This window comes from Trypanosoma brucei (genome assembly GCF_000002445.2).
Source record: "Trypanosoma brucei brucei TREU927 chromosome 11 chr11_scaffold01 genomic scaffold, whole genome shotgun sequence".
NCBI classification, from domain to species: Eukaryota; Euglenozoa; class Kinetoplastea; order Trypanosomatida; family Trypanosomatidae; genus Trypanosoma; species Trypanosoma brucei.
In genome coordinates, this window is record NT_165288.1 from 779,037 (window position 1) to 791,698 (window position 12,662).

The 12,662-nt window shown below is 47.0% G+C and overlaps 6 protein-coding genes across 6 annotated transcripts, besides 2 other annotated features; all 6 read right to left on the reverse strand.

Annotated features, from left to right (window-relative positions):
* Positions 1–177: 177 nt before the first annotated feature.
* On the reverse strand, positions 178–1,464 carry Tb11.02.0320 (hypothetical protein, conserved; the record flags this gene model as incomplete). Its single annotated transcript, XM_823262.1, has 1 exon — positions 178–1,464. The coding sequence occupies one exon, from the start codon at positions 1,462–1,464 to the stop codon at positions 178–180; it is 1,287 nt and encodes a 428-aa protein (XP_828355.1).
* Positions 1,465–1,662: 198 nt separating this feature from the next.
* Positions 1,663–1,688: a microsatellite.
* A 1,329-nt stretch (positions 1,689–3,017) lies between these two features.
* On the reverse strand, positions 3,018–4,205 carry Tb11.02.0330 (UDP-galactose 4-epimerase; the record flags this gene model as incomplete). Its single annotated transcript, XM_823263.1, has 1 exon — positions 3,018–4,205. The coding sequence occupies one exon, from the start codon at positions 4,203–4,205 to the stop codon at positions 3,018–3,020; it is 1,188 nt and encodes a 395-aa protein (XP_828356.1).
* Positions 4,206–4,778: 573 nt separating this feature from the next.
* Positions 4,779–7,295, reverse strand: Tb11.02.0340 (hypothetical protein, conserved; the record flags this gene model as incomplete). The annotated part of the gene is made up of 1 exon (XM_823264.1): positions 4,779–7,295. The coding sequence occupies one exon, from the start codon at positions 7,293–7,295 to the stop codon at positions 4,779–4,781; it is 2,517 nt and encodes an 838-aa protein (XP_828357.1).
* A 635-nt stretch (positions 7,296–7,930) lies between these two features.
* On the reverse strand, positions 7,931–9,352 carry Tb11.02.0350 (hypothetical protein, conserved; the record flags this gene model as incomplete). The annotated part of the gene is made up of 1 exon (XM_823265.1): positions 7,931–9,352. One exon carries the CDS (start codon positions 9,350–9,352, stop codon positions 7,931–7,933), a length of 1,422 nt encoding a protein of 473 aa, XP_828358.1.
* A 318-nt stretch (positions 9,353–9,670) lies between these two features.
* On the reverse strand, positions 9,671–10,861 carry Tb11.02.0351 (hypothetical protein, conserved; the record flags this gene model as incomplete). The annotated part of the gene is made up of 1 exon (XM_823266.1): positions 9,671–10,861. The coding sequence occupies one exon, from the start codon at positions 10,859–10,861 to the stop codon at positions 9,671–9,673; it is 1,191 nt and encodes a 396-aa protein (XP_828359.1).
* A 182-nt stretch (positions 10,862–11,043) lies between these two features.
* Positions 11,044–11,066: a microsatellite.
* A 215-nt stretch (positions 11,067–11,281) lies between these two features.
* Tb11.02.0352 (hypothetical protein, conserved) lies at positions 11,282–12,094 on the reverse strand (the record flags this gene model as incomplete). The annotated part of the gene is made up of 1 exon (XM_823267.1): positions 11,282–12,094. One exon carries the CDS (start codon positions 12,092–12,094, stop codon positions 11,282–11,284), a length of 813 nt encoding a protein of 270 aa, XP_828360.1.
* Positions 12,095–12,662: the final 568 nt, after the last annotated feature.

The following is a 12,662-nucleotide window of genomic DNA, read 5'->3' on the forward strand; positions in this document are numbered from 1 at the left end:
GTCCGCATACGCTAAATTGTGGTTGCTAAGAATGTTGGTGAAGAAGAAAGGGACTTCTCCATCCTTACACGTAAAGTCACCTTAGCACGTAATCACGAGGTCAACAAAAGCTAACCGCACCTCTTCCTCTCATGCAAATGTAACTGCCTCGATTAGACACGCTAACCACCCCTCACTTCAACGGCAGTAGAGGTACCCCTGACATATTGTTTCCTGTACGAGCATAGGTGTCACCATTAGAACAACTTCGTCAAGTTTGGCCCGACCCGAATCAAGAATCCCCCTCATAATGGGGTCGTCAAAAATGGAAGTATTGATTTCATGGGAGTCAATTCCCCTCCTTTGTTGCTCCTTCAGAACCGCGAGCACAATCTCGTGTCGTCGAAGATGCCACCGGCGCATCACCTGAAACATCGTAGCAGGTACAGTGTTCTTTAATAAGTAATCCCCATCTATACGTGCCATACGAAAGGCTTCCTGCATAGAGGGATCTTCCATAACCAATGAATCACATGCAAGAGATCCGGATGAAAGAACGCATTGTGCCGCTTCCATCCTCCTTATCCACAAAATGACCTCTTCCGTGTCCCAGTGTAATGGGTCCTCACGTGGCAGCTCGGAATCGCCGTGTGGTTCGCCCAACTGGCAGAATACGACCTGTGCGAGTGGCTCAGGAGGGTGCAATGTCCCGCGACGCTGGGGAACGTGCCCTTCATTTACAGTGTTGGCCGGAACGCCTCCCATTTGCTGCTGCTGCTGTTGATCAGAGGAGTATATGTTAACCCCGGTGTCGTTTTCTTGTTCGCATCCACTCCTACGCATGAACTGCGGAAGTGGCACATTGTCTGCATCTTCATCAGCATCATCATTGTCCTCAGCCTCTTCCCCGTCTGCCACTATTTCCGGATCTTCACTTTGGAGACCACAGGCGTTGTCGCAGTCATCTACCTCACTCAAACCTAGCTCCTTGGCTACATATTCATCGTAGCTGGAATAATTTCTCTCAAGCACCTTCCTTCGCTCCCGCAGCTCCCGCATATGAAGTTCCTCCGCGCCGAGGGGATGTTGTGACGCCATTCCACAATCCTCAGAGCCGGAAGAGGCAGATGATCCGCTTTCATTCATTTTCTTTACGGACAGGCGACCAATCGTCGTAAAGCGAGACCACTCGGGGCCAAAATGAGCCATTCGCACTTCCTCACTGGCTGCAGCGTTAGCGAACGCATCCACATTTATATTACTCCACGCTCCATAGAAACCATCAACAGGATCATCAGATGCTGATTTCTCACCAAAGGGATCATCAGGTGATAAAGAACGGTGCTTCACAGCGCGTTGACTATGGCAAAGTGCGCAATCCCGTGAAGCAACGCTTTGGATATTATAAACGCCATTGCCCCTGTTGAGAGCCGTAAAATTGCGGTCACAACGGAACAGTCGCAAAGTCGCCCACATTCCCCTCATTAGTACCAGCTGAGTTTTTTCTTTTTTTTTTAAACCCCTTCTCTCTACTCACTGGCCCGGTGTTAGCCCTATACTCTTAATCGCCTTCACAAACACATGAACGCGTCTCCTCTCAACGGTATATGGAGGTATTTTGTGTGGTGAGAAAAGGCTGTGCGTTGCAGACGAATTGCAAATAGTTTGAGTGGTTTGACAGCGCACACACACACACACACACACACACATTAAGAAGGAGAGGGGGGAAAACAAAGAGAATAAAAGAAATAAGCAAGAAGGATACGTTAAAGAGAAACGAAAAAAAAAATGACACCCAATTTTTTACATCTATTTCCCACTAGAGTTTAGATGATGCTCAGTCTAATTCATCCACATCCCCTCGTATACAAAATAAAAACAAAGAAAGGCGTATAGTTGTCGCTCATTGGCACTACGTTGACATAATCTTTGTGACCCTACCCACAGACATTTGCACAAACTTCACTCCACTGCTCCTCTCCTCTCCCTGCTACACGAATGAAGGAGAAAAAAAGAAATAAGGAGCTGCGGACCGACGGAAGCGGTCAATGGGAGATTAAAAAAAAAAATTAACGTAGCACCAGAAACCGTCACTCGAACTTATTAACACCTGCATAAATACAAGTAACAACAACAAGGAGTTCTTTCGTATCCCGAAACAACTTGGAAGGAGACCACATAGAGCATACCCATTTCCCTACCCTCTGGAAAAAAGGAACAGAAGATATCAGTAAAAAATTAAAATATGTAAACATACACAGCTAGGTAGAAATGTTACGGGTTAAAACATTGAGCGGCCGCATGTACCTTTACCCCTTTACCCCCCCCCCCCCCAATCAAAGCACGCGCACTCACGGATACCAAAACAGCAGTCTTTTTTTTTTTTAATTTCGTAGTATTGTTGTTTCAGAGCATTTCATAGATTATTCGGCGTCTGGTCTCTTTTGTTCAGTCCTCGGCCGGGAGGAGCTACGCGTGCCCATGATTACCGATATTACGACCATTGCAACCGTCACAGCGGTGCTTCAAAAGAAAACTACAACAACAACAACCATAATATAGATGAAAAAAAAGCTTGAGAATTGGCAGACAAGCGAGAGTGAAGAATAATAAGGCGTAGAAGAAAGTGCATGAGCAAAACAAAAAAAAAAACGCAAACACCCAATGCCAGTTCGCATTTGGGCAGAGCAGCACAAACACGCCCCTACTCGACTCCACCTTTGACTCTGCCTTCGCTGTAAAAAAAAAAGGTGGTGAAAAAAGAAAAGGTACAAGTGCTTAAATAGCAGTCCATCGTCACGTTGGTTTAGTTAATAACTGAATAGGCGTAGCATATTTTCAGCACTCTTGCCAATTGCATACACGTGTGTTTGCTACGCATCTGGACCCAGCTTTGCGCAGCCCCTTTCCACAAAATATAGCACGACCTATTACAATGCAACGTCATGTGTACTACATATTAGGTATTCGCATGCATATGTGCATGTTTACGCATAAGTCGATGTGAAACTTACACTTGCGCGTACTGCCAGTTGAAGTTACAACTTAGTGGTCCTTCCCCCTGGCGTTCCATTTTCCTGCGATGCGTACCCATTAGGGTGAGTGCGCTGAAACTTCCAGGATGTTTCCATGATGGCCTCGAGAGTGTCGTATTTTGGTTTCCAGCCCAGCACCTCCCGTGCCTTATCGCTGGCAGCCACAAGATACGCCGGGTCCCCCTCCCGACGGCCACACTCACGCACCGGAATCGGGTGCCCAGTAGTCTTGCGCGCCACTTCTATAACCTCACGCACGGAGTACCCCCGCGAAGTGCCAAGGTTAAACACAGAGAAGTACTTGGACTTGTCATTCGGTCCCAGTTTCTCCACGTAATCAAGAGCTAATATGTGAGCCGACGCAAGATCACACACGTGAACGTAGTCCCGTACACACGTGCCGTCGGGTGTAGGATAGTCTGTACCAAATATGGGCATTCTCTTGTCAGTTGACGCATCCTCGTGAATTGTTAATCTTTGATCCGGTGCGATGTCGCTCATTACCCTACCCAAGATTATAGGGATTAGATGCGTGGAGCCTTGGTAGTGCTCACCGATATCTCCATCCTCGTGCGCTCCACAGGCATTGAAGTAACGGAGGCAAATGCCTTTAATCCCGTATGCTTCCGCGCAATCCCTTATCATCCTCTCCGCAATAAGTTTCGACTCGCCATATGGACTTTCTGGGCTCTTTTTGGCGTTAATATCGATGGGTTCTGCGTTTGTGGACACGGAGCCCTTTGTTGGGTTGCCAAAAATGGCGGCACTACTGGAGAAGATGATTTTGTCGCACTTGTGTAACAACATCGCTTGAAGCAACCTTAGAATACCAACCACATTGTTGTCATAATACTTTAGTGGATCTCTCACACTCTCACCAACGGCAAGGAAAGCACACATGTGGACAACAGCATCGATAGGACCATGGCGAGTGAAAACGCCGTTAAGGAAGTCTTCGTTACGCACGTCTCCCACCTCCAGTGCGGCGTATCGATCCGCCCACGGCGGCTTCGGTCCATCACTTTGTTGCAACTTCCGCGCTACATTTTCCCTGGTTTCCACATGGTCGCTTTTCCCATGCGTCCCCACAAGCGAGTCAACGATGACAACACTGTGGTTCGTGTCGCGCAAAAGAGCCCGCACGAAGTGGCTTCCAATGTAACCTGCGCCTCCACAAACCAAAACGCGCATGGTAAAGAGGTTCTTTCCCCGTTACTAAATCCTTCTCCCTATATATACTTCTTTATGAAGAAAGGGAGTGTAGGTACCAAACAAGTCAGTTGAACTAGTTGTTTCAATCCCTTCGCGACCACTGCGGTGGATTTACTAACTTTCGACTTCACCGAAAATAGGGCTTTATGTATGTATATGTATATATTCCCTTTGTCTACTGCTATATCAAAGTCGAGGTATTAATAATGCTAGCAAAGTGAGCATTATAAACAGCAGGAAAACAGTAACCGAAAGTCCACTTCAACAGACATGTACATGTGCGTATGCATACTAATTCAAAAAATAAGGGACCAAGAAACAGTTCCAAACGGAACAAAGAAAAATTCTGTGAGAAAAGTGTCAACGAATCATGCTACGTACCACCAAATTGAATTGGCTCGCATGTATGCACTTGTCCGCGGTCACACACATTCACATAGTTCCACCACTACAGAATGCAGCAGGAAAAAGGGTACTCGGCCTCATATGGCTTCTCGAGGAAGTTGGAAAAAAAACGTGGAAGTACATGCATACGCACAAAAACTCTCGGTTTCACTTTTTCCCACCTACGGAAGGTATGACAAAGTAGTAACTGTTTGGGTGGCGTGCAACAGCCACTTCCCTCGCCGGTAAGGGCCCTGCAAACGCGCCAGAAGCACGAGGGTCAGCAGCATTACCACCCATGCCATCGATGTTTAGTTGTATCAGCGAACTGGGATCACCGTGACAACGCAACACCGCGTTTTTTATATCTCTGTTTATCACACTACTATTTTTCACTCGGGTAAATACCGCATGGACACTGTTGTGCGCATTCACTAGGGTAGCTTCCGTGCAGAGAACGGGTATATGACCAACAAAACGGTCAGCAAGAATCTCCGCAACACCGCTGAAGTACGTCATACCATTCCCCGTTGACTTGCCAAAGTATGCTACTGCTGATGGGGTAATATCACTCTCATCTGTTGATCCCGAGGTAGTACGAACTCTAATCATAGTATCATTGGCAAATATATGATATTTCGTACTGCAGAAACGTAGAAGCACGGCAGAGTTTGCTACATCACCCGACGAATGCGTGTGCCATACATCGCCAAGGACGGTTGTTGGTGGCGTCCTCACAAAATTACCATCGTTTGTGACAGCGTACACCGCGTTGTGATCCTCTTCTGCGAAAGTATCAGAACATAGGAGGATCCTGAGTTGTTTCCATGGCCACTCAGAATGCGATGGTCCCCAATCAGAACGTGCTGCAGTAACACAGGGCGCAAACTCAGCAATAAATGGTTGTACATCACTGTCAGCGTCAACAACATGGATAATAGGGTTCACTTTCCGTTGAAGTGCCGAGGTGTTATCCGTCAAAAACTTGAACAACGTCATTACTGTCGAAGCGGTGGTGGTTTGGGGAAGTTTCACTCCCCTTTCCTTCAAATGCGGTAGCACACGCTGCTCGTAGTCCTCTCGCGCCCTCTGCCACAGTTCACACATCTCACGATGGCCGCTCTTCCAGCCATTCATTTGATGTTTCCTACAGCAGTACATTTCCACGCGGCATCTACCACAACGTAACAGTTTGTCACGGCGCCGTTGGCACCATGAACAAACCTCATTGTGTGTTGGTGGGGGCACAGGAGACACATCTCGTGGTAGTGTGTAGTTGCCATCCTTGCATGATATGATGTTCCTCGAGAGGAACTGAAAGGCCGCTGCGGCAGCAGCCCAATCGTGCTCGTTACGTGGTGAATATTCCAAAACCTCCACATGTGGGGAGGCAATTGGCGTGTCTTTCACTACAGACCCTGTTGGCGTCCGATAAACAACTTTTGGGAAAGAGTAGCTACTGCAGGATCCTTTGCATAGCGGCTCACATGGAAACGTCTCAACTGCTTGCTCCTGCATCGACAAAAAAAATAAGAAACGGTCAATATCGTCGAAGGCAATACCTTCAAGTGGCGTTAGTTGGGCGAAAACTTCACCATCTTCATGCATCATGTCGTCGTAAACGGTATCAAAAGATTTTTCATCACACAGCCGGTCTTGAAGGTAAAGCACTTCACCTCCATCTTGCATTAGGTGAAGCTCCGCTCCTATTGGTTGCGGGGCAAGTGGGCCGGGGTCTAAATTTTCCTCAGATACCTCTTGTTTCTCCACAAAAGGCTTCTGAATGAGAAGGACGTGCCAACGGCCATCTCCTGTCACCGCAGAGGAAGTGTCAGATGATGAAATGGTTGGGAGGGTAAAGGAGGTTACGTGACCCACTCGCTTCTTCAAATTTTCTATCGCCATGCGACGTTCTACCTCTAGAGCAGGGAATGATCCGTCCGCACCGGTCCCGTCACTCGTCATTGCACCTGCTGCTGACACGATGGAGTCACTATTATCAGGTTCACGAAACGATGCTGTATACAGTAAAGGGTGTACTTGCTGAAATGACCTTAGTACCGCGTCGTTTCCCACCTGTGATGGTGCCGATACGTCTACCGCAGCAGGTTCATGTTGCACAGCCCATGCAACGACCTCACCTGCCATCCCAGGTAATCTCCTACCTGAAATGACCTCTGTTATGTGATGTCGCAAAACTGTAAAGGACTGCAGGGCAAGCGGTGCTAACACATGTTCGAGGCGTGTCTTGAATAGAGAAAACGCACGGTCGGAAAAGAGTCCCAGTTTCTCATGAGTATCACCAACAGTCACACACCTCAAGTCAAACGACGCGGGATGAAGCGATGCAGGAACGAAACGAAAGATATCCGCAACCAGTTCCGCACCCTTCGTTTCCCACAGTACCTCCTGGCAACTGTTTTTCATGTTGTAGAGTAACAAACGCCACTGAGAGCTCTCGGTAGAGTCAATGAAAATATCCAACTCTTCTTCATTATCTGAGGTTCCGAACAGCAGTTGGAAAACTGGTGCATACAACACATTTCGCCTCTTGTCCCTGCACCACTGCCGAGGCAATACACTCAGAAGAAACCACCGTCGGTAGCGCTCATTCAACACCTTTCCAAGTGCCTCGGCTTCAGTGCACGCTCTTCCGTCCCGCAGGAACTTCTCCACAACAGCCATTCGATATCAGATCCAAGTTTCCTCGTTCCTTCAGAATGCAAAAAGAAATAAAAAGAACGTTAAGGTATTTTCTATCAGCTTCTCGCATGTGGTGTCACACCTATGCGAAGCGCTGCCAGTAAACAACAAAAAAGTAAAAAAAGCGAAGTGGTGGAAACGAAATTGAGAACACTATATCAATTTGCGCTGTGCACCGCCGCTCCACCTGCCGAGCCCAAAACAAAACGACATTCGTGGATAATCATGTAATTATGATGGGGGTCACAAGAAAAAATTTAGAGGTCGAATCATTAAAAAAGAACTAAAAAAAGGTAAAGTTTTGTATGTAAATAAAAAAGGAACAGTGGTATCATTAGAGCTAAAAAGACAGGGATGATATTGCCAAAACAATTTACCTCCAAGATGTTACCATTGGGAGACTAATAATGATGTGTACAAACAATACACTCCTCTTTATGCTGCTTCACAGCACAAGAGCTTTTCTACGAAACTAAGTACAGTACAGCAAAATTAAAATTATACTTGGAAAAAAAGAACACCATACAGGTACTAACTATTCAAAAGGGAAAACCGATAACAGAACACAAATGTAGTTACCACCATAAAGAGAAAAAGGAATTGAGTAAAACACGAAGTCACATTACAGTACATCGAGGGCACATACCATACAGTCTGAACCTCCTGTTCGTTGCTTTACCTGGTTCCAAAAGTGGTGCTTCTGTGTCTCCAGGATCCGCTGAAGGAGATGATTCGTGCATCCTCCGTCGCTCAGTTTTCAAGGAGTTCAGAGCCTCATCTCTTTCTTTGAGTGCCCAAATATTCTGTCGACGAATTTCTTCCAATGACTCTACAGTCTCCTTCAAAGACGTTGAGAGTGTCACATTCTCATCTTCTGCAGCTTTCAGTGCGGCAAGTAATTTCTCCTTCTCACACTCGGATGCCGTAATAATTTTCTTATCATCTTCTGCCACCTTCCTCAGTTCTTCCCTCTCATCTTCTGCAGCTTTCAATGCGGCAACCAATTTCTCCTTCTCACACTCGGATGCCGTAATAATTTTCTTATCATCTTCTGCCACCTTCCTCAGTTCTTCCCTCTCATCTTCTGCAGCTTTCAGTGCAGCAACCAATTTCTCCTTCTCACACTCGGACGCCGTAATAATTTTCTTATCATCTTCTGCCACCTTCCTCAGTTCTTCTCTCTCATCTTCTGCAGCTTTCAGTGCAGCAACCAATTTCTCCTTCTCACACTCAGATGCCGTAATAATTTTCTTATCATCTTCTGCCACCTTCCTCAGTTCTTCCCTCTCATCTTCTGCAGCTTTCAGTGCGGCAACCAATTTCTCCTTCTCACACTCGGATGCCGTAATAATTTTCTTATCATCTTCTGCCACCTTCCTCAGTTCTTCTCTCTCATCTTCTGCAGCTTTCAGTGCAGCAACCAATTTCTCCTTCTCACACTCAGATGCCGTAATAATTTTCTTATCATCTTCTGCCACCTTCCTCAGTTCTTCTCTCTCATCTTCTGCAGCTTTCAATGCGGCAAGTAGACTTTCTTTTTCGTCTGTGAATTCGTTAACCAGTCGAGCAAGTTGTTCTTCGGCCACTTTTCCTGTGACCGGGTTATAATCAGCACTACGGGGATCATTATCGCCAGCACTAGCGATATTTTTTTTGTAAACCGAATGATCCCCGGTTTCTTGCGTCAGGTTGCCTTCTCCTTCCTTACCAGTTCCCTTCTGCAGCGCATTCAGGGTCTCCAGTGTGCTGGCAAGCTCATCCCTTGTTTTTTGCAAATCACACTGCAGTTGTCCTTGGTCAAAGTTTGATTTGCGTAAAAGCTCGTCATAAGCACCCTCCAGCTCTTTGATACGTTCGTCACGCATCTCCAACTCAAGGCGAAGTTCGGCGACCAAGCGACTGCCCCCGCGGGCACTGGTTACAGTACTACAATCCGTGGAGTCGTTTGTAGTATGTGAACCGTCCCGGCTGCTATAGAAAGAAGTAACCTCTGTAGCGGGGCGTGAGGCACTGGGTGACCTTTCATCAAAGGGAAACATATTGGCTTGTACAACTTAACGGTAATATCAACTATAAACATATAGCGATGATGTCCGCCCACGCGGACAGAGACAGGCGGTTAAATACCGGAGTGAAGAAGTAGACGATGCAATCTTCCAGGCGTAATTGCTGCTGCACTGACTAAAAATAGAAACAGGGTCAACGCTATTTTTTTTTTTTGGGGGGGGGAGGACGGAAAATTGTGAGTGAAAATGCAGACTTGATCCAGAAATAAAACAACTTGTAAAGGGTCAGCGGAACTCCAAACCCACCTAAACATGCGCACGCACATATAGAAGGAAGGGACAAGACGCACCTCACTTACTTAGGTTCCGCACAAACAAATTGCTCATCCGCCGGTTCTCCTTTGCCTCCGCTGTTAAGGGGTCAGGGATATCCAGTAATGAAAGTATATGTGCCATGTTCGTGTTAAGTTCCCTCTCAAGTGCAGAAACCATGGCCGTTGTACGGTAAACTCGCGACTGCGTTCCGCTAATACTTGTCGCTCTGGAGCCGCCCCGACCATCACCAGAAGCGGACGAAAATTGGCTGAACACATGCGGTGCAGCGATTGAAGCGCCGCCTACACATGACTCACTCCGCTCTCTCTTGACAGCCGCTACTGCATTGGGGCGAAGTGAACCTTTTGATCCCTTCTCCCCGGGAACATCACCACACACTGCACATGTCGTTTCCTTCGTCAGCATGTTCTTCGCCAGATCCAGGCAAGAGGCACAAGCGTAGAAGCGGCAACACTCCAGCATCACTTCATCAAAGCTCTCCAGCTCACATAGCACACAAATCCCTTTCTTTGGTGTGGGCAATGTCAATCCTTCCACTGACGTGCGGTTGAGTAACCAAGGGAGCACCGGAAAGGCCTTGCCGGACACTGCGGTAACGCGCTTCAATTTGTGTGGATCCCGCACTTCCACGCGCTTGCCTGTACCAACGGGGCCGCTGGAACTCACAGTACCAGTCACAGTTGTTGCTTCATGTTCGTGCAACATCCCCTCTACGTGCTGAAGCCGTTCTTCGCGGGCTTTTTTTTCGTCTTGTGCTGCGTCCACTACGCCATCCAAGTAGTGACGCCGAGACACGTTAACGATAACCCTATCGTAAGAATGCAGTACATCATTCGATTGTAACGGCACGTAAACGTCTGCAACAGTGCTGGGTGTCTGCCCCTCCTGACTATCATTCCCTGCTGAAATAACACGTTGAATCTCTAGTTTGTACTTGGTGAGATTTATCTGATGTTGCTTTACGATATCTTGAGTAAGAGCGGTTACAGTCACCACATCACCACTGAACCCGAAACTGTGATACCTCCCCGAAGCAGCCGGATGCGAGCCGAGCAGTCGGTACTGAACGACCCCCTCCGTTTCCATGGGGAGGCAACCTTGACGTGCAGAGAGTGGCCAACCCCTTTCGTGCTCAGCGTATGAAAAGAAAAGGGGGGAAAAAAAAGAAAACACATAATGAGCCGGGAGAAGCAACACACACAGCATCTGTTTGAGAGGGAAAGCAAAGAAGTTCCCTCCCACGTATATTTTATTGTTGGACACAGTACGCGGGAGAACGGAGTTTCCTTAGACGAACATACACACGAGCCTCAGCCCACTTTTTTCTCTGTTGCTTCTCTGGCGCCTCTCTACGCAGATATCTAAGCAAAACATTCTGCAAACAAAAAATACATATATATATATATATATAACGAGGTGATAGAAAGATCGTCCCAATGGTACAAAAACAACCAAACACATTGTACATTCAATATGGTGATCCTGCTCCTAAAAGAAATGAGGAGGGGGCAAAAGGTATTTGGTTTTGCTTTGATCACACGAAAGGACTTGCTGGAGGCAGCTTTATCCACACACAACCGCACAGACTTTCCTCTTGTGTTCTCTGTCCCAAATCTCACCCACTCATCAGTCACCATAAAAAGTTGCTATAACTCTATTCTTTGATAGTGTTGCGGCTCGTCGGTTTTCTTTCCGACCCGCCACATATACCGTACATCCGTCCTCCACGTAGTAACGCTCGGCCTCTTCGCTTTTCTGCTGTTTCTCCCGCAACTTCTCTATCTCCGTATCCAAATCGCCCGTGTAACCAAGTACTGCCAGCGGAGAAACACCGTCAAATTGATTCTTCGGCTTTTTCACAGGCAGGCTTGCTCGCGTTGAAGCAATTTTGTTACCAAACTTTTGGATATCCACTCGTGGAAGATTTCGTTTGGACTCAGGGTTAAACCAGTCAATAGAACTGAGGAAGTGACTACGATCAATGCCCTCGTAGTCCCCTTGCTCAGGTGGCTGGAAGTCGGTTTTCATCACTGACTTGGGAATGAAATCCGTTTGCAACCCCGTAAATAATTCAGTAAAGGTATTCTTGTCGCGATGCGAGGCATCATGCATGATCCAGAGACGGGCTAGTTTCTTTCCGAGAACAGAAAACATGAAGCCGTAATGTCTAATCATTGAGTCTGCTTCGCAGATACAGTACTGAAGTGAATATAGTGCACTCATCTTGGGGAGCCCCCGCTCAGGGTCCTGTTGCGAGATCTCTTTGCAGATGCGGCGAAAGTTTTCACGCTGATGCTGCGTTGCAAGTTTGTTGTACCAATACTCAATCCGTTCACTGGAGTCGGTCACGAATATGGGGTGGTACTCCTCGCGCATTAAGTGCCAAGTAAGCGACGGGCGTTCCGCCACGACAGCGACCTTACGGCGCCGAGAAAACATGACCTTCAACTAGTTTTCTTATACCTGTAACTCTCCAGAGTGGGCTTTTACTCAGCTATCCAAATTCTTTTTTACCTTTTCGGCGCTTCTTTTTAGTCCTTATACCACCTACCTTTCTCTGAGTTCGAGCGCTTAATTTGTAATGCACTTCTTCGCACGCTTGTTATAACTTGTGTTTGTTTATCCACAACGTGCGACACCCCCAAAAAAAAAACAGAATAAAAACAGTGCGGACAACATAACAGCAGCAGGAACATGGCAGGGAAAAAGTGGTGTGGTAAATTTCAAATAAACCTAGCATAGTCATTTCCTAAAAAGGAAGTTAAGGATCAACTTTGTCACGAAAAGCTGTCGGAGAGGGTCAGAGAAAAGCAGTATGAGGGTAGCAGAAGCATCCATGGAGATACAAACAGACGCGAAAACATATTAGAATTAAATGGCAAAAAGGGGTGATACGCCCGTCGACGCCGCTGCTTTCACCCACCGTCATCCCTCACCGCAGTACTCAGCTGAGTCACAGGGAAATGGGGGAAGAATAGAGGGCAAATTAAGGGGAGCAGCTCCCGCT